The 24,923-nt window shown below is 42.9% G+C and overlaps 1 protein-coding gene across 2 annotated transcripts in view; it reads left to right on the top strand.

Annotated features, from left to right (window-relative positions):
• Positions 1 to 24,923, top strand: part of RUNX2 (RUNX family transcription factor 2) — a 214,841-nt gene that overhangs the window by 90,915 nt on the left and 99,003 nt on the right. For both annotated transcript variants that reach the window (XM_059469211.1, XM_059469212.1), the window contains one exon: positions 21,312 to 21,485. In XM_059469211.1, the coding sequence (XP_059325194.1) occupies positions 21,312 to 21,485 (174 nt within the window). The remainder of the gene's footprint in view (positions 1 to 21,311; positions 21,486 to 24,923) is intronic.

Raw genomic sequence — 24,923 nt, 5'->3', positions numbered from 1 at the left:
GCATTTCTCCCTTATGGGGGAAAAATAATTGAGATCTATTAGAGGGCAGAAAGCCTCCAGGCTGTTTTAATCTGGAATTCTGCAGCCTGACATTAATGAGAAAAACTTTTTTTTTTTTTTTTAGCCAGTATTTGGCCACTTCATTTCTACATTACAGACAGCAATAAATTGTCAAGTTGTTTGTGAAAAGTTTGGCTTGATGCATTTCTAAATGCAAGGCACCAGTGTGGTCACTGTGAAATCCCATTTCACTGTGGCTCACACTATTGCAATGACTTTTTTGTTGTCTTTTGTAATTAATAGCTTCGTTTTCTGTCACTTCTCTATGCTGCCTATATAAATATTTCTGAATTGGAGCCTCTCATATTTGCTAACCTCGTCATTCATTAGCAGCAGTGAACACATGGGAGTAATTTGGGATGCCAGGTGTGCTGCTCTCTCTGTATTACTGTCCAGAATGTCCCTCCTGTTCACTCAAATTGTGTTGAAAAGCTCACATTGAAGAGAAAAATGTGGAAATGGGGAGTTTGCTGCTGCTCCATATATGTTGGCCAGGATGCAACCATAAAGAGTAATTGGTACAGCCAGGCAGTAACTGATGTCTCCACATCCCCATCTCTAAAGACTTACAGTTCACAGAAAAGTAGAGCAAATTATTAAAATTGTAATTTTTGAGAAAGTAGACTTAAGTGTCTAGTGCTGCTAGGGCAGGATCCAGCATGTTTTGAATGTTTTGACCACATTGATTTAAGTTCAGTCATGTAAGACATGGGACGGAGCAGAACCTGAAGTGCTCTAGAACCTGCCAATAAATTCTGAGCAGTGGTGAGGGAAAGAGACTTATCTCTAACAAGCCCATAATTTCAAGATTAGTTGATGAAATGTTCAATTAAATTGGTTTTTTCAGTGCTGATAATTTTCTGTAGACCTCAGTACAGAGCAGATAAACACTTTTCCCTGCTTGAGAGGATCCTGGCTTTCCAGAAGCTTTAACCAGTAATTTTGAAGTGCTACAAGTCATGCAGTTCATGACAGAGTTCCAGAAGCATTCAGACAATGTTCTTTGGCAGATGGGGTGACTCCTGGTCCACTTCAGGGCCAGGAATTGGACTTGTGATCCTTGTAGGTCCCTTCCAACACAGATCATCCTGTGATTCTGTGATGTAAGAAGAAATTCTTCCCAGTGAGGGTGGTTAGGCCCTGGCAGAGGTTTCCCAGAGGAACTGTGACTGCCCCATCCCTGGGAGTGTTCCAGGCCAGTCTGGGTGGGGCTTGGAGCAACCTGGGCTACTGGAAGGTATCCCTGCCCATGGCAGGGTGTTGGAACAAGATGGTCCTTAAGGTCCTTTCCAACACAGATCATTCCATGATTCTATGTCTTTAACACACTTTCTTTATGATCTGGCATGGACAAGAAAGTCCAAACCTGCATATCAATACCACAGGTAAACAGGCATCCAGTGTGTTCAAGCATGGGAAAAAAGCTTCAGAGGTTCCATCTTAAAGAACCAGGATGAGTGGAAATCCCCATCAAGATAAGGAACCAACGGACTGTGCCATTACACAAAAGACAGAGGGAACACTGGCATTTCCCAGAGTTTTGCCTCCAGGGCATGGCAAAAGCTAAGGCTGTTGTCATTTGTGGTCAGAGATCTCATTGTACTTTCACCAGCATGTTCACATTGGATGGTGAATGCCAGCCAGTAGAACCTTACATGGAGGAGTTTTCACTGCTGCTTCATGTGATTAGTACCTTTTGATCTGATTGATGAGTTTCTGACTTCCATGCAAAGTCCCCAAATTACCTGATGTGATTCATTGGTGAGGACAACAATTCTTGCTGGTGGTTTTTAAATCACGAGTGTTTGTTTTTTTGCCAAACTAAGATTGAATTTCTTTAGATAGTCATGGTCTTGCCTATTGAGCAGGTTTCTGTGCAGGTTTTGTCTTACTTCTCTATGTCAGACTGAGAGAAAGTGCATTAAATACATTAACTCATTATACTCCAATAGTAATGAGTAATGCTTTTAAAGAGCTAAAATTTTCTCAAGAAATAAGGTGATGTTTCATAGAATCATGGCTGTTGTTAGAAGGGACCTGTTTTGGCTAAATTATTTCAAAGCAGAGCTGCATCTTGCTAAACCAGGTTGCATCTTTGAACTTTCTATTAACCTGTCAGAAAGTTGAATCAATTTATATCAAGAATCAGTGCACTTTTTGAGTGTACTTTTTTTTCTTTTCAAAATTTTTTTGTTTTTTTGGTTTTTTTTGTCCTTCCTTAAAACCTCAAAACCACGATGGGTAATTCCCCCAAGATCCACTTTAGACATTTGTAGTGTGTAGTGTGAAGAGTAGGTGCAGCTGGCCAAACCCCGGCACTCTTATCCTTTCAAACATTTTCCTCCTGTTTTGGCGAATAGCACAAGCTGCTGCCCTTCTCCCCACAAAACCAAAGGCCAACTGGAATGGCTGTATCAGCCTAAATCTTGCTTCTCTTGAAGTGGGAGTTTTGCCATAAACTCAGAGGAGAACTGGATCTGGCCCTTCCTGCTGGGTGAAAACTCTGTCTCCAGTTGCCACAGCTCAGCTGACAGCAATTCTTCCGCTACGGAGCCGAGAGACCTTATCAAGCATGAAAAACTGACAAATAGTGTTTAACCACAATGATCACCACAGGAAGCGTTGGCCTGAAATTTCAGTTTTGTTTTGAAAACAGAGGATTTGGGGGAGAGAGAGCATTGTTAAATCCAGCTTGGATCAAAATACGTTTGTAGCTTTTTTTAGTGTGCCACAGAAAGACTGCGGCGTCACTGACATCTTCAGTGGTTCTTCACAGTGCTGAGAGGCTCAGTCAGAGCATTTTGCTCAGATGTGGGACCTAGAAAGTCTGTGAGCTTAACAAACCAACCTTATTTGGTTGTATTAGCAAGGACTGTTTGATAATGGTCAGTACTTCTGTAATTTTATCAGAGCTGCAGTAGCTTTGTAGTAAGGTGTGTGACTCTGGTGGACAAACAGCTGGACATGTGTGCACTCACACCCAGAAATCCAGCTGTGTCCTGGGGAGGAGTGGGCAGCAGGTGAGGGAGAGCATTCTTTACTCTGCTCTTGTGAGACACTGCCTGGGATACTGCATCCAGCTCTGGGATGCACATCATAAGGGTATGCACATGTTGAGGGCACTCAGAGGGCTAGAGCACATCTGCTGTGAGGACAGGATGGGTTGTTCATCCTGGAGAAGAGAAGACTCCAGGGAGACTTCACTGCAACCTAGCATTTAAAGAGGAGTTGTAAAAAAGAGGGAGAGGGACTATTTTACCCAAGCACAGAGTGATAGGACAAGGGAGAGCAGTTTTAAAGTGAAAGACAAGAGATGTAGATTGATTGCTAGGAAGAAATTCTTTACTCAGAAGGTAGTGAGGCACTGCCACAGGTGGTCCAGAGAAGCTGTGGCTGCCCCATCCCTGGAAGTGTTCAAGACCAGGCTGGATAAGGCTTGGAGTAACCTGGTCTAGTGGAAGGTATCCCTGCCCATGGCAGGGGGGTTGGAACTGGGTGATTTTTAAGGGAAGGGATTTTTCATTGCCATGATCCCCAGACTTGAAATAGGAGAAAATTCCCTAGAGCTTACAACACAAGGGGATAAAACATGGCAGGGAAAGCAGAGAGGAGACTGCCCTACACATGGCACTGTCAAGAACTGAGCCAAAACCTCTGCCCCACAGCAGAGCGTCCTCTGCCCGTCCCGCCTGCAGAAACCTGAGGCAGTTGCAGGCGCCGAGCCGAAGAACTGAGAAATGGATTTTACTATTTACATTACCATAATTTATCTGTAGCATAATGTTGAAATTGCCACTAGAAAAAGATTAGAACCATGTTTCCTGCTGGGTTTCCTCGCTGCTCAGGCCACACACATGCAGTGTGTGCCATTAACCGTTGCCGAGCTCCCGTGCCCGGCACAGGAAGGTGCTCGTGCAGTGGCCTCCAGCAGCAGCAAGATTTACAAACCATCAAGGAAACAACCTCCTGCACCATTCAGTCATGCCCTATGGCTCACTGCTGCTATTTACCTGATTTCTGCTCTGTTCTCATTGCCCTGGTTGTTTATTTCGTTGCATTTACCTTTTTGATCTGAAGCAATCAGCATTTTACACCATGAAAAATCCTGCAATCCAGTGAAAAACCCGTTTCACTTCCCTCACCCCCTCTTGCTGCCTGGAATTGTGCCTTTCTGACACCATAGACAGATTGGCACAGTACAAGTATGTGTGTGCTTTCTTCTGATTTAATTGGATTTGCTTGTCTGAAATGTAGTATGTTTGCTAATTCCATAAACGAGCTACTGTAACAAAAATCAGGCACAGTTGCCCAAAAGAAAAAAAAAACAAATAAAAAAAAAACAGATTGCATTTTAGTCCAAAAGGGATATTTCCATGCTTTAAGGGTGGTCTCCATTCTCCCTTTAAAATGTTCTTTAATCACTATGTGTCTTGGTTAACATCCCTGTTTTTACAGTATTCCTGTGGTTTACATTCAGAGCTGGATAGGTGGTGTTTTAATACACATTTTATTGTTTCGAGTCAAAGCAGTTTCATTTTCCCTGGATTCTTTACCTACTGTTTATTGAAAGATTGGAAGTTTTGTACTGCGATCTCACTAGTTGAGGGAAAAGATCTGCATCCCAGAGTGGCTCTGAAAAAAACCTTCTCAGAAAACTCTCTGAATTGTGCTCGCAGCACAACCTAACACTGAAATGTAAAGCCATATTTCCATTTCCTTGTACTTAATGTGAGGCACCCAACTGTACTTATGTCCTGTGCTATTTCAGGGTCAAATGTGGGAGGTAAAAAAATTGTGCAGGAAACCTCAGCGAGGGGAGAAATTTCCCTCCGTAGAGATCTGGTTGATTCTTTGCTGTATTCTGGAGGCTTCAATCACATTTTTGCTGTCTACCAACCAAAGGAATTCCTGCAGCAGTCAGATACAAGCCTTATGCAACACGACAGGTGCTAATCTTCCAGGAAATTCATCCCACATCCCACCCATTAAGGGAATTTTATGTAAAAATGGTTTAATGTCTCTTTAAAGGTGTCAGCAAGCATGTGAGGACCACACAGCTTGGGTTCCACTGCAAGTAATGGAGTGAAATTGTCTGCATAATTATTTTGGTTGGATTGAGAATCTGCAGCCCTCTCTTGCTGCAGGAAATAAACCTCTGTTAAAACCATATGGCAGAATTCTCAGAAGAGACGCGAGTACAGGGCCACTTCTCTTTCACATCTCTAGGCAGAGCTGGAGAAAGTTGTTATGTTTGTGCATAATTAATCCTTCTTTTTCCTTGAGAGCAGACACAAAAATGTCATTTTTAGCACGTGTGAGGGTGCTGGCATGTTTGTTTGCATACACACACACTCACTCTTGCTTTCAGTGTAGTGAAGTAGCAAGAATTGGGACTGCCTCGGAACAAACTCAGAGCCATGGAAGGAATGTACAGTCATGTGTACACAGCAGACCTGCTTCACTGAGAAACCAGCCAGAATGAGTTAGGCTTAAACTTGGGGGAGGCAACGGGACTTTGAGAGACCACAAGCAATGGAAAGGATGTTACCTGGCTTTAAATGAGGCCACTTAATGCACACATGAAGGGAAATGCAAAGGGCAGGTTTTAATTACAGTACACCTTGGAGCACAAGTCCTGTGAGGAGGGCTGAGGGAGCTGGGAAAGGGGCTCAGCCTAGAGAAAAAGAGGCTCAGGGGGAACCTTATTTCTCTCTATAAGCCCCTGACAGGAGGGTGCAGCCAGATGGGGGTCAGTCTTTTCTCCCAGAGACAGGAGCAGAGGGCATGGTCTTAAGCTGTGCCGGGAGAGGTTTAGGAAGAAGGAGTTTTTCACAGAAAGGGTGATTGGGCATTGGAATGGGATGCCCAGGGAGCTGATGGAGTCACTGGCACTTGAGGTGTTTAAGGAACACCTCGAGTGTTAAGGTGGATGTGACTCTCAGTGTCATGGTCTGGTTCACAAGGTGGTGCTAGGTCATAGTTTGGACTGGATGATCTCAAAGATCTTTTCCAACTGAGTTGATTCAGTGATTCTGTAAATGCGGAGGTGTGAAAATCTCAGAGTTTGTAGCAGTTTAGTTGTCTTAACTGTCAAGTGAACAAGCCATGACCTTCACTTTAAATTCACCAGCAACGGTGTGCATCTATTTATTTTAGTGAGAATTTATACCCCAATCAACAAGAAAGCAAGAAATATAATCAAAATTATAACAAACAGTAATACCAGCCATTCTCAGATGCATATCAAGAAACTTTATCACAGAAAAGCAAAATGGGATAAATCACTTTTCAGTCTCAAATCCAAGTGATTTGCTGAAGCAAATTGATGAGAGTGAGGGTGGGGATGAATGTCCTGTCCAAATGATGCCATGAAATATCAGCATCATGGAGAAGGGAGTGCATACTACAAGACATGTAATTTTAAACCAGTATCATGTCAGAAATGCTGCCTGTTGCTGGGGGTTAGACTTGACAGCAAATACCCTTAGCAGTAGTTTGGCCATCTAAATCCATCAGGCATTATAAACTGGGTTCAGTCCTAGTCTAATGTTGGTCCTTTGATGAAAGGGGATTTGTTTGACGAAAGAGGATTGTTGGAACCTTTTGTCAAGGAAGGAATAACTTATTTTGATTTCAAAACTGGTCAAGGATGGGGACACTGAAACCAAACTCCCTTGTGCTGCCAAAAGGAGAATAATCCCACAGACCTTGTGGGAAGCCAGAGTGAAAGGACAAGGAATGGTCCATCCTACCATTGGAGAAGAGTTAAAAACCAGATTTCTTCCTTTTTCATAGTGCTGAGCTCTCTGCAGACTTTTGGTGAAAAAAATCACTTTCTTTTTTTAAGCTTTGACTTCCTCAGAGTTTGTGTTGAAGCTGGAAAAAGTTTTCCATCCCTCTTTTCTGTTGTTGCCTTTTTACTTCATTTAAATTGGTTAAGACAGATGAGTTTTGCTTATTAAAAAAGCCAAGGCAAGGCACCAGTAGAAGATATCCAATTTCTTCAGCATCACCAGGGTTGCTCATTTTACTTTTCTTGGACAAAAGGGAAGAACACTTTGCCTTCTATTTTCCATCATTCTTTGATGGAATTAAATCAGGGTTGTACTTACAAAAGAAGGAAACTCTCCTATGTAAGCCTTGTCCTCTAATCCATGGAGCCAATAGCTGGAGTGTGCCTTATTTTCTTTGTGTAAAAAAAGCAAACAGTGGGGCTAAAAGGTAGACTAGAGAGCTCATACCTAAATTCCATAACTGAGGGATCAAAATTTGGTCCTGCAGAGACACAGAACTGTAACCATTACAGTGGAAGCAGCTATATTATTCCTTAAAATGAGTCATATGACATTAAAATCAAAGCAAAGACTAAAATTTGAATCTGTACAAACTGTAAAGTCTTTAAGGCCAGGCTGTCTCCCACTGAAGATGGTGGCAAAGCCTCTGTTCATGACTCTGGCAGATGGCTTGGGCCCCAGACAATCCCATTTTTCCAATTGTAGGGTCATACATTTTTATCCTCTGAATTAAATAAGGATTTGCCACCCGCACAATAAAACCCAAAGAAAGAAACTTGCTTTAAATAGAACGAGCTATTGAGGTGATATTAATAGCACAGGGATAATGAGTATTTCCAGAATTTAAGTACTTCAATGTTATTTCTGCCTGCTTTAGTAGAGCAGAATAAAATATCCTTGCCACTCTTGCATTGCAGGGATGGTTTTCCACTGGTGCTCTGTAGCGGGCGTCCAAACTGAATGATGCACCAAAATATTAATAAAATTGAAATTATTCAAAACACCTGACAGTATATGTTCTAACATCTTTCCAAGCTGTTGGACAACTTGTGTTTTTTACAGCTTGTGTTTCTTGGATTTTCCTTTTTTTTTTTTTTTTTTTTTTTTTTTTTTTTTTTTTTTTTCCCCAGTTGATTGCACCCACAGCATCATAGAATCACAGAACAGTTTGGGTTGGAAGGGAACTTAAAGATCATCTCATTCCAAGCCCCTGCCATGGGCAGGAGCAGCTTCCACCAGAACAGGTTGCTCCAAGCCCTACCAATGTGGCCTTGGACACTTCAGGGATGGGGCAGCCACAGCTTCTCTGAGCCAGGGCCTCACTACCCTCACAGGAAAGAATTTCTCCCTAAAATATAATTTAATTCTCCTCTCTTTCAGTTTAAAGCCATCTCCCCATGTCTTACCACTCCAGGCCTTTGTCTGAAGTCCCTTTCCAGTCATGCCCAAGCAAAACCCTGTTTATTAGTGAAACAATAAAGTTATAGCAGGATAAAAGTAGAGCCAGTGAACTATAATCTACTTTAAAAAATCCAGTTGAGGATTGTGCAGGTCAGGGTCCTGGTGACAAGTCAGTGGTTTCCTTGTCTCATATGCTGTGTCCTGTCTGGTGACCAAAAGTTAAAACCCTCTGAGTTCTCCTGGTGTGTGGGCAAGGGAGATTCATGAATTCATAAATAAACCCCAGGTCCTTCTTGGCCTGATCTCCATTGAGGACACCCCCACTTTCTACCCAGTCTGATAAATCTGGAGGCTGTAAAAGATCTGCTTGGGGTTTCTTTGGGATGAGCTGCTGAGGAGCTCCCTGCAGGGGCAGCCAGAGGGCACATGGTTCCTGCAGTACCCGCAGCCTTTTCCAGGCTTTTCCCAGTGTTCATCTGCTCCATTCTCGGCTCTGTGAATGGCATCACTCTCTGCTTGTGTTGGCCACCCTCCAGCTCTGCCTGACGGGCGCATCCCCCCGCATTCCTGGGGATTTGTTACCTTCTGGTAGCCAAGCGTGCAGGCAGCCAGCGCAGGGGGCGAGATTTATTCTCCAGGACTCTGTTTTCCTATTGTTTTTAAGTTCATGGGAGGCTCCCCATCACTAAACAAATTTTAACAACTGTCGGCAGAAGGGTCAGCCCCCTGCCAGAGCCCGTCACAAAAATCTCACATTCCTCGCCGCCGAATGCGGTTTGTGTCACTCCCCTCCTTCCCCTCGGTCCCCCCTGGGGCTTTTCTAGGAGGCATCACCCCAGAGCAGGTTGAACACCTGGCTGAGGCACTGAATTAGCAACCTGCAGAGCCCATCAGGACAAGTTTTTGTCTGCATTGTGCATCTCATGATTTTTGGACACGGTGCTAATAAACAGCTGGTCTGGGGTGACACAGCCGTTCTTAGGGCTCAGGGGTTGGTGTGAGATGAGTGTAAGCAGGGATGGAGTTTCTGTAGCAAGGGTGGGAGTTGGGTTTGTGTAGCTCACAGCAGAAAGGAGCTTTTCTTTCCTTTCCACCAAAAAAAAGCCCAACAGAGCTAATTATGAATTAAACACTTTCAGGAAGAAATAATGTAAATAATGAGGCTGCCTTGTTGGAAAATCCCAGGATTTTATAGTCCACTGCATTGAGGAGTTCTCTGCACTCTCATAGAAGACATAGCTTGTCCAAAACCTTTGTTTGTGGGTTTAGTGTTTGGGATTTTTCCCCAAGAAATTTGTCATTTTGGTGTCTCTTGTTCTTCACACTGGCATGGAGGGAAGTTTTAAAAGAGAATGGCCAGGGCTACTCTTTGTGGGACAATCTCTCTTAAGAGTTACCAGCAGACACACAGATAAGAAAGGAAAAACCAAAATCAATCATGGATTAGGATCTGGACCTTCCCTGGGAGTTGCAGGAATATTCTCAAAAATTGGGTGCAAAATTCTAGTTTTAGTTTGTTGTGTGTTCCTCAAAACTAGTGGACACTCAGAGTCCTTCTCTCTAAATTAATGATGAAGTCAATCTTGTAATATCCACTCTGAGGCAAAGAAATTATAATTGTTCTGAAGTTAGAGCTGTAGGAAACCCTGGAACAGAGGGTTTAAGACCAGCATTTCCAAACCCCCACGGGTTCTCTGTAGTCAGGAAGAGCTGAGCAGACATTGCCTGCATTTTGCTCTCCCTTTCATGGCAGCTCAAGGTCCTGAGCTCTTTGCAGCATCAGGCCTTCAGTTAGCAGGAGCTGCTGACTGCATGGACTCATGTTCCAAGTATTGTGTACGTGACTTCACCAAGCACAGACAATCACTCAGCCCCAGAACAGTAGGGCTAAAAAGAAACCTCAGGCGGCCTAGTCCGTTTTTCCTCAGAGGAAGTATTAGATATACTTAGATCATCACTGACTTCTGTCCAAATTTTTAAATCCTCCAGTACTGAGCCTTCCACTTACTTACCAAGTCTGGAGTTTGTGGTGATTTTTTTTTCCCTTTATACTTAAAAAGGAATTTGCTAATACTGTACATTAATCTCTTAAATCTCCTCTACCTCAGCTGAAGGCAGCTTTTTCTTGTGCTGTTCTCAGCTGACACAGAGATCAATCGATTACCATTTTCTGTAGAAAATATTTTACTCTTATCATGTCCTTTCCTGCTCGTCTCTTTTCTAGACTAAACAAATGTATTTCCTTCAAATTTTCTATGTTGCTCATGCCTTCTGAATCTGTTATCACTCCTGTTGCTCTTCTCTGGATTCTCTCTCATCTGTCTGCATCTTTCTTAGAGGGTGGTGTCCCACACTGGATAAAGCAGTCCAGCTGATGTCTCACCACTTCTGAGCAGCCTGTAATAGATACCTTCTATGTCTTGTATGCAACATGACCATTAATCTTTCCCAGAAATGCATTTACTTCATTTTTTAGAAAAAAAAGAAACAGAATGCCATTATTGACTCATATTCAACGTGCAACTCCCTGCCACCCCCAGATCTTCTCTGCAGGGCTGCTGGTTTATAGGTTTGTCATTGTGGTGCATTTGGCTTCTTGCTCCAAAGTGTAACACAAAGCACTTAACTTTTACTGCATGTCATCTTACTAATGACATGTCAAGCACAATTTCTTTTCCTTGCTAAGCTCATTCTGAATTCTGAGCTATTTCTCCAAGTCTGAAGACTCCACCTTACTGGAAGCCTCCTAAAGATTTTCTAATTGTGCTTTGTACTGCATCATCCAAGTTATTAAAGGAAGTATCAGCTATTAATTGGCTGAAGATGCATAAAACACTTTCAATTTCAATATCAGTAGTGATAGTCAGTGGGCAACTTTGTCACACCCAACCCCCATCCACTCATCCTCTATGGCTGTATCTTTTATATCATAGAATCATAGAATGGTTCTGGTTCAACAGGACCTTAAAAACCTTAAAAAAATCTCATTCCAACAGCCCCTGCCCCTATGGGCAGGGACACATTCCACTGTCCCAGGTTGCTCCAAGCCCCATCCAACCTGATTTTGAACACTTCCAGGGTTGGGGCAGCCACAGCTTCTGTGGGCAACATTTTCTAGTACCTCACCACCCTCACAGTAAAGAATTTCTTCTTAATATCTAATCTAAACCTACCCTTTTTCTTTCTCTCGAAGACCTGAAAGCAGAAGTTAATTCATCTCAGCCTCCACCTGAGCCAGAAATGCCCTTGCTGGCATTGGCAGGGAGAGGTGAAGCATAACAAGGGTTAAAAACTGCGACTCACCTGCAGGATTGTTGGCAACTTCTTTTGGCCAATGTTTCTTCTCTTAAGCCCAGCTGCAGTGTTTATGTGCTGCTTAAGGCTGTCCTTCCTCAGAACTTGCACATCATGTAGGTGCTTGTGCAAGAGCTCTGAGTACACAGAAAGTTGAATGCCTCGTGTAGCATGAAAGTTGCCCCATGAACCCACTCACTGCCAGCAGCACCAGACATTTTATGCATTTGCGAGTAAAAATAAGAGCAAAGAATAGTGTTGAGTGTAATTTTTATTGGGAAACCACCAATTCCTTATACCTTTCATGAGGAAGAAAGGGAGGCATCCATCAAACTGTCATTACAAATTTGATGCCACAAACCTAAGCTAATGGAGCCGCCAGGAATCTGTAAACCTTTTAAAGGATACGCCTGTTTTTGAAATTCAAAATAAAAAATCTTTATAGATTTTTGTGGAAACACCGATCAGCCAGCAGCTAAATGACATTTTTCAGCAGTCAGACAGACTCCACACAAACTGAATAGATGTCCAGTTTTAGAAGGACAGGTAATTACTTTCTGTGCTATGCCCAGGAACAGAAAATACTTGGCCTGTTTTACTTAATGAATAGGAAAAGATGTTTGAGGGTGGTTGGTTGGGTGGTTGTTTTCTTTTTTTTTTTTTCCTAAAGGCTGCTACATCCTGGCTTCTGCCTCCATATAGCCTGAGTGTAGGTGCCCTTTATACAACAATAACTTGATACTATTCAAAATACTTGGCGCTGCAAGCAGGGGAGTGGAATGCAGTAAGAACACTTTAGCAGGTCTGAGGGTGAGTAAACTCCAGTAGTTTTGGAAGGAGAGGACAGAGTTTTCAGTGTACGTCTCTCCCTTACTTGGCATTTGCCGACAATAAGAACACAAGGATTAACATAGCAGACTCCGTTTATTACACTTGGGTGGATAAAGCAATTATCTGTCTATCACGGCTGTAGTAAATTGTGCAACAGCATTAACATGGGTGGATACGTGGATAAATGCTACTCTGCCACAGAGGGTGCTGATACACAAGATAATCCTTCAAGCTGAACTTGTAAAGACTGTTTTCTTTCAGAGTTTAGATCATGTTACCCACCAGTATAGATTGAAACTCCTTCTTTTTTTTCTTTTTACCACATTTTCATGTTTCTTTAGCCATCTGACTTGTGTCAGCAAGGTTATTTTAGAAATATCCCACTTTATTCAAGTTTAAACTGTCTGCTTAAAACCTGCTGCACGGATATAAACACAGTAGTTTTCTAACACAGCAAAACAATCTGTTGAAAGATAGCAAACACACACACATCCATCCATTATTGCTTAACTGTTGTGTCTTGCATGCCTGAATTCCCACTGTAAACCGCAGCGTTCAGTGTGTAGTGTGCTCCTGGTTTTGGGTGTGTAAAACAAAACCAGAAATGAAAATGCACCTATTGATGTCCAGAGAGCAGTGCAGCATCCGAGAGCTCTACACTAGATTTAAACTAAGCGCCTTAAGTCTGGTTTAATGGCTGTGTTTACATCATTCCCCCCCACCCTTCTTATTCTTTTAAAGTAATCAGGTTTCACAAGCATTTAGAAAACCATCCCCTCCTGCCAGCTGGAGAGAAGCCAGTTCAAGGAGATTTTTTTTCTCTCCCCCTCCTTTACCCCCTTCTTCACTGTGATCTTTACTGCCTGGTGCTGCAGCAAACAAGCAGCAGAAATTGGTGAGATATTTGCAGGATAGCTACCTTCTTGGAGGGGGTTGGGAGGAAAACTTTGCTCCTCAAAGATTTTGCTGCGTTCATGAGGATGATAAATCAGAGTGAGGTGCTCTTGAGCTTTTTGGGACTGCCCTTGTTTTCCCTCATCCCTGCTTCTGATGAAAAAAGGGGGAGGAGGAGTGGGGAGTGTAACAGATACCAGCATGCAAAGGGAGCTAAGGCAGGGACTGAGACTTGCGTGACAGTCTCTGTTTATATGAGTTGTCTTTAATGTCTACATGCAGCCATACCAGCAATGTGTAGCTGGTTTCCCGGCTCACGTGAACACAGATTCCTTTATGTTCATCAAGGATGGATAAAGGTGAAGGCAGGCATTGTGGAGCAAGGGGGTCCCACCTGCTCCTTCCCTGACCTGGCCTGTTTGAGCTGATTATCCTACGGTGTGTTGCTCAAATCAAGCCTCAAAACCTAATCAGAATTAGAAAGTTTTTCAAGAAAAGAGAAAGGAATAACTCCAGCACTGCAGCAAGGGCAGACCTGGCTCATTCACCTTGAGTATAGAGTCAGAGCCAAGGGCTGCACGAGTCCTGCAGCTCTGGATGAGTTGGAGAGTAGGAGGTAACTGGTGCAAAAGTGAGCCCACTTGAGCCCTTTTCTGCTCAGTCTGTCCTTTTTCTTTAAGCACCATTTTGGTTTCCTTTGTTAAATCTTCCAATTTTGCTGCTTTAACACACCCTTCTGTTTGCAGTGCCTGACCAGCTCAGCCCCTGCCACCTGCCCCCATCAGTCCCTCAGCTGCCAGACGAGCAGCCTGGAGCCCTGCTCCAAGGAGGCATTTTTCACCTCTCTGTGTAGAGAAATTCTGTGAGCAGCAGGTTCCTTTGCAGCTGTTGCAGTTTGCTGAAAACCCCCAGCCTCTGGGTCTACCCTTCAACTGGGTCCCTGCTCTTCACAGCCCCCCGCTGAAGTTTAGAAAGCACTTTGTGCCCTCAAAAGCTTTAAAGTCATTCCCATGAGCACAAAGGGGCACAGGTTACACCCCCATGGGTCATTTCTTCTCACCCTTCCTGCCCCTTCCTCCCTCCAATACCCTTTTTGTCCTGGTGGGATGAGCTGAGGGGACATTTCCTTTGCTCCCAGTAAATCAGCAGGGAAATGACCACTGATGCCAGAGATGCTCCATAGGCTTGTCCTCAGTGCTGAGGTTCCAACCTCCCTCTGCCTCTGCTCACCCAGGGTAGGAGTCACAGCTCTGGGAAGATGGAAATGTCCCTGGTTCCCCCAGGATCTGGACCTGGCCCTTTTGGACCCATACCAGTAGTCTGCAGAGCAGGAGTCAGGGAGGAGGGGCTCATTAGGATTTTGGCAAAGGGATACACATTAGATCTGTTTCACAGGAACTGAGCCCCTCCACAGTGTGCAGTTGTCTGTCTTTATTATTTCCTTTTCTCTGCAGTAGTTTCAGGTACAGGTCTTAGCTGCTTTTGGTAAAAATATGCCTTTTTTAAGAACAAAAAGAGACAGGGGCTTGTTTTCTGCCTGCGCCTGAGTGACTCCTGTTGGCACGAACAGGGCTCTGTGTACAGTCAGAAGACTAAACTCCCAGTCTAATGCAAACTGGTGCCCTTAGCTATTTAAAAAACAAACTTTTTTTTTTCCTTCATTGAGTGAATTAACTACAGTTACTGCACCTATGTAGCTCCTTGTTTTATGAACTATAAGAACCTTTCCTATGCACAGCCTATGGCCTAATTATGTAATTATGTCTCTTGGGTGGATTATATTTTTCTTCTCATAATTGTGTCTTTACCTAAGAGACTGGAAGGGTTCCAAGCTTTCTCCTTTCCTGGGCAAAAATTGTTTGGCTCTCGTGTTTTGGGGTTTTTTCCATGAACTTTGGATTGGGTGCATTCAGTAGGATTGAGTGGGGAGAAACCAGCCCAATGACAATTTGTCACAAGACAAGGGACAAAAGAGGAAACCTCATGACTTTCTTCATAGGTTTTTTTCCTTGCAAAGAGCTAATGTGAATCTTCTGGGCTTCTGGTTTTCTTCTGGGCTTCTGGTTTATGGCTCCCTTATGTTTACCTCCAGTGCATAGATTGACACTGCTTTGGAGTGACATCTTGCTGCAGTAAGGTATTGTCTGAAATTTGTAACAGAACAGTGAATATTTTTGCTTCATGGTGAATGCTCAGCATTGTTCAGTCCCTGCACAACAGCTGTTAGGAAGCCTTAGGCTCAGGGCTCAACTCCTTTGCTGTGGCATAAATCTGGGTCCCTTGACTTCAGCCTTAGCTGAATTCAGTCAAGCCCATATCAGCACCTTCCAGTTACCCCTGGAAGGTTTCACAAAACCAAACAGAATGAAATGCAGGTAGACCTACAAAGAGAATTTAAGGAGAATTTGTGGCGAAATTCAGAGGACAGGTAGCTTGTCTTTTTTGTGGTGTGAAATCATCTTCTATGATGTGTGTGCAGAAGAGTAGACACTACAAAGTGCACCAGAATGCTGCTGGTGTTCCAGGGTTAAAAGAGAAAAAATCAGAGGGCTTGTCTCGGAGGCATGTAGGGTTCGTAGGAAAAAATGTGCCCACTCTTTACCTTTTTAAAGCACTTCACCATTGGAGAACAGTGGGAATAGTCAAAACTTGGATTCTTGATCTCTGTTGCATTTTTCTTGGAGTCAAGAGACAGAGGTGCACAGACTATAAATTCACAGATCATGAACCAGGTGATTCTTTTATTTTCTGCCACTCCTTAACCTGAAGAAAAGTCCCTTTTCCTGTTGGTTCACTGTAGCTGTAGAAATCCTTGGTTACTAGCCCTTGAGCTCAAAGAATTTTTGTCTACCTTTTCCAGCTGTAGTCACTCCATGGAATGACTCCAAACTTCTCTATCTGGTGCTGAGCCATATTCGTGACATAGAGCTAACAGAAGCCATGGTGACAATGGGTCATCACCCTCCATTCTGCTTGGATGTCCCAGAAAATGTGTCTCCAGCAGATGACAGCCCAGGCTCTTACTGCCATGACCCTTCTGCCATCCCTTGCCTCTTTTATGGAGACACCTGACTCCCACAGTACTTCTTGCTAAGGCAAAAGCAGAAAAAGATAGAACTGGGTGATGACTGAAAATAGCTAGCCCAGTGGAGAGTGATAAAAGCATCTGCTGAAAATCTGGTAACCAGATCTCCTGGGTACCAGGAAAAAATAAACCACACAAAAAAGCTGGTGGGTGGTGTACACGGTACAAAGAAAGGGAGTCCCTGAGTGTCAGCATCTGGCAAGGCCACGTGTAGCATAATCTGATTAGTTTTCAGTTCCACACCCACAAGCTGAAAGATAAAAACGCACACCCCTCCTCCCTGAGGAGGTAAAAATCTTCGAGCATCAACACCACATTTACATTCTGCAAGTCAGCCTCTTCCACAGACCGATTTACATCTTGCCTCCTCCAGCAGAGTGGTGGAAGTTCAGTGATGAGAGACGAGCTCACGTCCCATTCCAGTTACCACATCCAGCAGACTCGAGATTGCCTTGCTTTGATCTGGAAGACAGTCCTGTGCTTAGTTTAAACTGAAATGATTAAGCTGGAGATGAAGACTCCTCACATCTTCTGCCATGCCTGGGATGTGATAATTGAACATCAGCTTCCCTGGGCCACACGAACATGTTCTGAGGCTGTGCTGGGCTGGCGAGCAGAAGCAGCAGCACAGGCACTGACTGGCTGGCTGCAGTTTTCACTGACCTTATAGCACTCTCAGTACTGATTTGATTCATGTAAAATGGCCAAAATTGGCACTGGAGAGGATTAATGACAATGTTTCTGTCTCCAGAAATTTATACTCAGGTTGGTGTTTGACTTGAAAGAGCTGAGTAGTGGTGAAAGATCAGAATATTTCTTGTTATTTTGGAGCAAACACTGGATTTCTGATTTCCAGCGTATTTTGTACTGTGCCAGCAGACAAATCAGAACAGCTTGTTTAGCTCTTGACTATGAACTCTCAGTTTTTCTCATCTCTTTCCCATCTCCTCACTGGTGACCTGATCTTTTCCAGTGGCTTCTGGGTCCCATCCTTAGTCAGAGAATCAGGGGCCAGCTTCCATTTATTTTTGACATCATTTCACATCCAAGTCTGCTTAAGTCCACAAGCATTTTTTCTCCCCTCCAAGCCAAATCCATTCTACAAATCCATCCTTACAACAGAGCAACAGGCACTAAATGAAGTGTTGCAGGCATTGGGGTAGCTATAACACTATTTTATTCTACTCTTCACATAGTTTCTATATTGCTTTTTGATGTACTCACTGCTGCAACAGGTCATGGATTCTCCCTCAGCCATCCACACTTGCTACCCTAATCTTTTTTCCTGAAATAAAATTACGCCTCAGTCCTGAGACTGAGGAATACAGCTTTTCTTAACACACTCCCCTGGGATCAGGAATTTCTCTGTCAACGGACACATATATCAATGAGAGATGAAAAGCAGCTTGTGGAATGAGTTTTAAACATGTATCACATATTTCATTCCTGCTGCTTATGTGCTACTCAGAAGGTCTTTTTAGAGTGTTTTCAGCCCATACCTCATGGCTCCTCCATACTTAACAGGGTTTTTTTTTTCCTGCACAGAAATCAAGGCAGGACATTTATTTAAATTGCCCACAAGCCTTTGTGAGCACCTCCTGAATACAAAGGTTTTGTTGAGTTTCCTGCTTACTTTCAGTGTGAGCACGTCTCAGCCTTTATCAAAGCAGAGAAACCCATAATGTGCAAAGCTGCAATGTCATCTTGTCTCCCTGGGATATTTCACTCGGGGACTGTGGCTCCTTCTGTGGATCCCTTTGTCACAACATGACTCCGTGTTACAACCCTAAATTTTAAATGTCCAGAAGGGGAAGGCAAGTCTGCCTTTGGCCCCTTGCTGGTTTCTGGGGACTTGCAGTTCCATTGATGCCTGGGGTCTTCCAGATGTGCAGAGAGCTCTCTCTTCCCTACTTTTTTTTTTTTTTTTTGGGGGGGGGGGTGGGGGGGAAGCAGCAACACCCAAACCCACACATCTATAGATCATTTCAATTCAACCAGATGTGGACATCTTTTTTCTTCTTCCTGTATGCCCCTTCTTTTTTTTCCTCTCTTTTTTCTTTCCCCCCCCCCAGCCTATCCTAAAGTGCTCCGTTAGCCAGAGCTCTGCTATAATACACATCATTAAGTATAAAGTCTCTTCTAACAAAGCTATGTATGACCAAACAGAATGTGATGAAAACAAGGCTGAGGGTTGTCTGGCACAGGTTATTCCAGGAGTGATGGTGACCTGTGTAATAAATTATTTATTGAGTTACCTGAGGACAATTGAAATAGATTATGCACCAGTTTGTTAGTGGTTCTTTAGTTAAAAGGTCACTACATGAACATAGCACAGGTTTTTTTCCACAGAAATTCTAAATAAAATTCACTTTGGGGGTAAATTCGTTCCCAGCTAAAATAGACTCTCGTGTGTGAGACTGGAGATGGACTTATAACATTTACCTTATTTTGAGACCTCTTGAATTTCACAAAATCCCAGAATGATTTAAGTTGAAAGGGGACTTAAAGATCATCTCACTCTAAACCCCTGCGATGGGCAGGGACACCTTCCACAATCCCAGGTTCCTCAATTTGCCAAAGGATTATCAGGAATGATCAGAAGAGAAAAACAGAGGAGAAGGAGATGTCTATAGAAAACAGAGTGGAAAATATGAGCTAGCAAAAGGAAAAGCAAATGCATAAAAATTGTTGAGGAAAAGAAGTGGGAGAAATCCCAAGAGAACACTGACTGCATATGTATGTAAAAGTAATTTCTTCAGATTTGGCAGCACCCAACTTGTACAAATCTTAGTTTAAATGGATTGAGAATATAATACTGAAGAGTAGAGTTTGGATGTGACCCTGCTAATTAAGCTGCTATTATGGAGTTTTTACAAGCTCAAAATTATTCCCTATTTAAAATGGTTGATATTTTCTCAAGAGAAGAGTAGGCACCCATGGCAGCTCCAACATGGAGCAGCACTTTCTCCCTAAGGAGAAGGCTCCCGCCTACCCCGTGCTTTCAGACTGAGTCATTACGGGGGAGAAAACCCAGACTTCAAAGTACCAAATTATGGGTCAGCTAATTAATTTTTTTAAATTGCTAGAGAAGCTTCTCCAAAGTTAAATCCCATCAAGTTTCCCCTCATCTCCCAACCTGAATCTTTGTCTGTCTAGAGCTGTGATTTCTCTGAATCCAGTCTGGGTTTATTTAGTTTGGATATTGCATTGCCTATGTGTCATGTTGGCACCATGGTACCAATTTGATGGTGGGAAGCTGTGTACTCAGTACTGTGGTGACAATTACTATTAAAAAGCATTTTTTTTTAGCAGTGGCAGCCTGATAGTTCAATCTCAAGATTCAGTGGCCTCATTTCTGCTTCTAAAATAAATTAAACAGCATTGGAATTGGTTCTATGGCCCAAAGACTGACATGGGACAATCTTCCCATGTCTGCAGAGCTGAACTCTTGTAGACTCCAGACATATGGCTGTATTCATACTGCTGAGGAACAACAGGGATTATCTCAAGCCACTGGTGATTATTTGGAAGGATTCAAGCCCAAACCATACCAGAGGCCCTTCCTATTGTTAAAAGCATTAAAATATCCCCCCCAATTATTGCTTGTGCCAGGGCCCCGGCACTGCTTATAGGGATGTGGTTCTGGGTTGAAATCAAGGAGTCTGGGCCCCCCTTTCAGCTCTGCCAGAGGCTTTTTGCATGACCTTGATCTGTAACTTAGGGTAGGCTTCATTCCATTTAACGTTGACTAATGGCGAGGGTGTCTAATTAAACCAGTCATGTGTGCTCCCTCTCTGATCAGAGAAGGAAGAGAAAGCAAATTCAGGAGGTGAATCATGCTGTTTTAAGGCGAGTGTCAGAGACAAATGAGATGAATTGCCCTCTGGAAGTAGCTATTTCTTTCCATTAACTGAAGAGGAAGTCTACATTAGAAGAGTTTAGACTAGATGCCTGATTTATGAATGGCTAAAGTTAAGTAAAATTAGTCCTGTCCTTAATCTCTATGCATGCCTTTTTCTCCCTGTGCTGAATGATAGAAATAACACCTTCTGCACTTCACATTCAAAGGCACCATTGGACAAGGAGCATCCTTTGGAAAGAAATTAAACCTAGGAGCAAAAATAAAACCATTAGAGAAGCAAAGCCCTTGCTCTTGAAACATCACAATGACAAAATAAGCAGGACCATTAGGGGCATCCCAGTGCTTTTGCCATTTTCCCCCCTTCATATTTTGTCAGCAAAACACCCCTAAATGAGTGTTCCAAATATATCCAGGGGCAGCTGGCCTGTTTTGGGTGACTGCAGTAGGAGCACTGAGGAAGGCTGACCATGCAAGGGAGTGTAGGGCCCAGTCCTGGCCAGCAGCTTTGGAGGTTTTCCTTGGATACTGCTCTTCTCATCTGACAGGGACTAATTACTTTCTGGAAAATCTCCCAGAGGAATGAAAGCTAATGACAAGCTAGAACAGAGTTAAAGAAAAAAAAAAAATACGGGGAGAAGAAAAGCTCGCATTTTCTTAGCAAAAATCCACAACATCTAAACCAGGCATGGAGTAATTGTCCCAGTTGATAAGTTGTAGGTTCATATGAGGCTTGCTTTTGGAAGGGAAAGCTTGCCTGTTTAACTACCTTGGGTAGTTAAAGGAGAAAAAATTAAAAAAAAAAAGACAAAAAAGACCTTGTGTGGGTGTCCTGATAAGTGCTTATTTTGAATTGTAATATGGTACACGTGTATGGGCACAGCTGTGCTTGATAAGGCTTTCACCAGCACAACCATGTCCAAAACACAACCCCCTCACAACGTTTCTGTGTTATTGGGGGTAGCTGAGATACCTGTAAATCCATTAAATCTAGTAACAGGTCCTTAGAGACCATTTTGGGGTTATTTTGGGGGTGTGTTAAATTACTAAATCTTGTTATTAACGCTTTTATTTTATGATTTGCTGTTTCCAGGGCACAGACAGAAGCTTGATGACTCTAAACCTAGTTTGTTCTCTGAGCGCCTCAGTGATTTAGGGCGCATTCCTCATCCCAGTATGAGAGTAGGGGTCCCGACCCAGAGCCCACGGCCCTCTCTGAACTCTGCACCAAGTCCTTTTAATCCACAAGGACAGAGTCAGATTACAGGTAAGAGACAGAACCATAGGTTTGACTTGCACAGGCATTGGTAGTAATTGCTTATGGATATTTGTGTCTCAGCTGCAGTCAAAGAGGCTGTTACAGAGTGGGGGATGTTCTCCAAGCAAAGCTAGGTGGGAAGTGGATTGTTCCATAGTGCTTGAAGCTGAAAATGTAATTTTTTTTCTTTTTAATTTATTTTTGCCATAAATCTAAAATAGTCAGTCCAGGTCATTTAAGTAGGGATATGGTGAAATTCTAACTGCCACGTTGCTCTGTCTTCTCTGTGTTGCTATAGTACCTTCAGTGTACAATAGAATGAACATTTTTATTCAGCCTTGTTATTTTGCAGTCTTGTTGAGGGAAGCAGCCAGCACTTGATGGTCTTTTTATCAGAATAATAATACAATCTTCTCACATGGTGGTTTCCTTCTACCACCAGTGCTGACCACGGTTACAATAAATGAACTGGGTTATGGAGAAATCTCCAAAGGTTGCTCGTGAGGGTTGTATGCAACATTTATGATTGCATGCTGAGAGACAGATTTCATTGTGCTGAGAGAAATCATAAAGCACCCACCATGTGTCACAGATTAGAAGGCTGAAATAAGATGTTTAACTGCAGCTATGCCAGAAGTTTGCAGCAAAACTGTGAAGCCTACCAAATAAACCAACATTGTTTTTTCTAAAGTCAGAGTTGGTTAAATTTTTCAAAAGAGATTCAAAACAATTTCTATCTAACTTTGGACATTTCTAGATTCTAAATTTGTGCTGACATGTTTGTGTCTATCCAGGATGTAAAGAGGTGTTACCCCTGACCAATTGCTAGAATTGTTGGAGAACTTTACCTAGATGCCAGTCTGTCAACAAAGCTCTTGGCTCAATTCCCTAGACAGATTTAATACTCACTTCTGCTGTGACAGTTGTATCCACAGCAGAGTCCTTTGCCAGCATTTTACACCATCATTCCTTTCCTGGTAAAGCACTCCTAGTATAGACATAGTCTTTGAGTCAACCTAGGAAGATTTCTAGTTTCATGTTTCAAGTGGTTTTGACATGATACCAGCTGAAACTCAGTGGTTTTAACAAAGTGTTGTGGCTTTCTTCTTCTCTCTTTTCCTTCTTTTTTTAAAGTTCAACCAGTTTATTAATTTGCAGTAAGAAAGAGAAGTGAGTTAATTTGAACCCAAAGCACTCAAGGAATTGCAACAAAAAAATCATTCCCATGAGCAGTGGCAAAGTTCTCCCAGATCTAGAAGTCTAACTTTAACTAGTGTAAAATGTTTATAATATATTAAATATGTTGATTATGCCCATTACATGGTACCTGCTGCCCCCCAGCTTCCCAGAGCAGGTTTTTTTGGCTAGGCTTCATGATTTGTTCATTGGACATGTGAAGTCAGGGCTCTTGTGCATATCATTTTCTGGGTAAGAACTGCTGAATTAAAACACAATATTTTTTTCTAACCAAGTCTTCTGTCCGGCAATGTTTGTAGATGTAGTTCCCAAGAAAGCAGGGGGGAAATCCAGGCTATAAGCAGTTTTTTTTTTCCTTCTTCCTTGTGCCTCCATAGTTTACCTATTGTGCAACACTATATCTAGGAACGAAAGAGGCTGAAATTCTTCCTGACCCCATCTGGTGATCAGCTTATGCCCTGAAGCACAAGAACTGAGATCCCCTTGTAATTTTCTTCCTAACTAAGTGTAACCTCATATGCTGCTCCCCTTCACATAAATGCCTCCTGTAGAAAATGTTCTGCTGGCTTTGATTAATAGACTACTTCTCTGCCTCATTATGAGGCAGCAGCAGCATTTACAGATCTCAGAGATGAAAGCTTCAGATGAGCTTTCAATAAGCCTGACTGGAAACAAAGTTGTGTGGCATTCCCTGCCTTCTCTGCAAATTTAAGGCAGCACCAGCTGAGACTTCATCAAGAGAGGGAAGATGCAGTGCTGGTAAAGCAGAGAGAAGTGAGCTGAGGGATGCAGGCTGGATTTCCCATCTCTGGTGGATTATGTACTTTTATTGTTGGATAAATTCAAGGTTATGGGATACATTAGAACCCCAAGTTGCTCTGATTTCCCCCATAATGGTGAGAACTCCCTAATGAATAAGTGGTCTGGTACAGTATTTCTGATGTTGTTTCCCCCCCTCAGAAAAGTCCAACAGCCAGCTCTCCATTTGCTTGCTGGTGGTCATCCCATTCAGTTGGGTGATTGGTGTGAGCATGTTACATGGGTGCAAGCTCTGGGAATTACACTGGCTCTCCACCAGGCCTTTGGGTGCTCTTCGGGACCTTGATTGTAATCTGTAAAGCTCAGCATGCTCTGATGTTCCACCAAAGTGCTGGGATGCTTTTTTGCAGACAGTTCCTATTCTAGGATGTGGGATGGATGGGTACTCTTTGCTGCACAAACCATGCCAAGGAGAGATGAAGGTGATGCCATGGACGAGGCACCCTTTGGTCGGGTGCTGAGTGGGAAATTGGTGAACATGCCCCTGCTTGTTTTGGTGGTAGGGAGTGAGGTGCTTGTGCTGTCCTTCAACACCAGTTTCCCTGTTCTGGTGGAATACTCAGAGTGCCACTGGCTTCTTAACATAAGCACTGCCTTGGGTATATGTTAAAAGGGGAATAGACCCTTCTGTCTGAAAACCAGGATTTTTAAATTACCTTCCTTGGAATTAACCAAGCATTCCTTTAGAAATACCATGCTTTCATTATCTCTTTGCCTAGTTATCATTTAGGGAAAATAATAAATTTCTAATAACTGGAACAGTAAATACTGATTTCCTACAAAAAAAAATCCATATTATTGCTAGTAAGCACATTTTGCTTCATTCCACTTGAGGCCTTGCATAGCTATTGCATGATTAAACAGACATATTATTTAAAGCCTGGCTGACCCTCACCTGAGTCTGAAAGAACTCAGCACTTTAGGGTTCACTCTTATATTTCTTTTCTCTGTCTAGGTTGTGTTTATTTTCCTGGAGTATCAGAGTACAGGTTGTACAAATCACAGCACAGTCCTTAACCTACCACAGGGCTGGGCTGTGGCAGGACAAGGCACAGAGTTGCCCTTATTCAACATGGCATTTTAACTAGGATTCAGCAAAAGCTACATCGAAGGGTGATTAAAAAACAAATGGTCCAATAAGCAGCTGCCTTTGCTGAGGCAGTGCAGATCCAATTTGAACCCTGCTTGCTGCCCGTAAATCAGGAATCCTGTCCATTCACATTTGTTCACTGGTATATTTGCTTTTTTTATTTTTTTCCCCTTTCCCTAACGGGCTCATGCAACTTGTTCATGTATCCGATTACATTCCCGTTCAGAGACTGAGCTGTTGCATCAGTGTTCCAGTATGAGACGAGGAAAGCCTGGGTTTTTTTTAAGATGCAACTTGTGAGGATTAGCTTCTGTAGGCCAGGAAAAGCCACAGGTGTAATG

The sequence above is a fragment of the Ammospiza nelsoni genome, chromosome 3, assembly GCF_027579445.1.
Source record: "Ammospiza nelsoni isolate bAmmNel1 chromosome 3, bAmmNel1.pri, whole genome shotgun sequence".
In the NCBI taxonomy this organism is placed as follows: domain Eukaryota; kingdom Metazoa; phylum Chordata; class Aves; order Passeriformes; family Passerellidae; genus Ammospiza; species Ammospiza nelsoni.
This window is presented reverse-complemented; position numbering and strand designations above follow the sequence as displayed.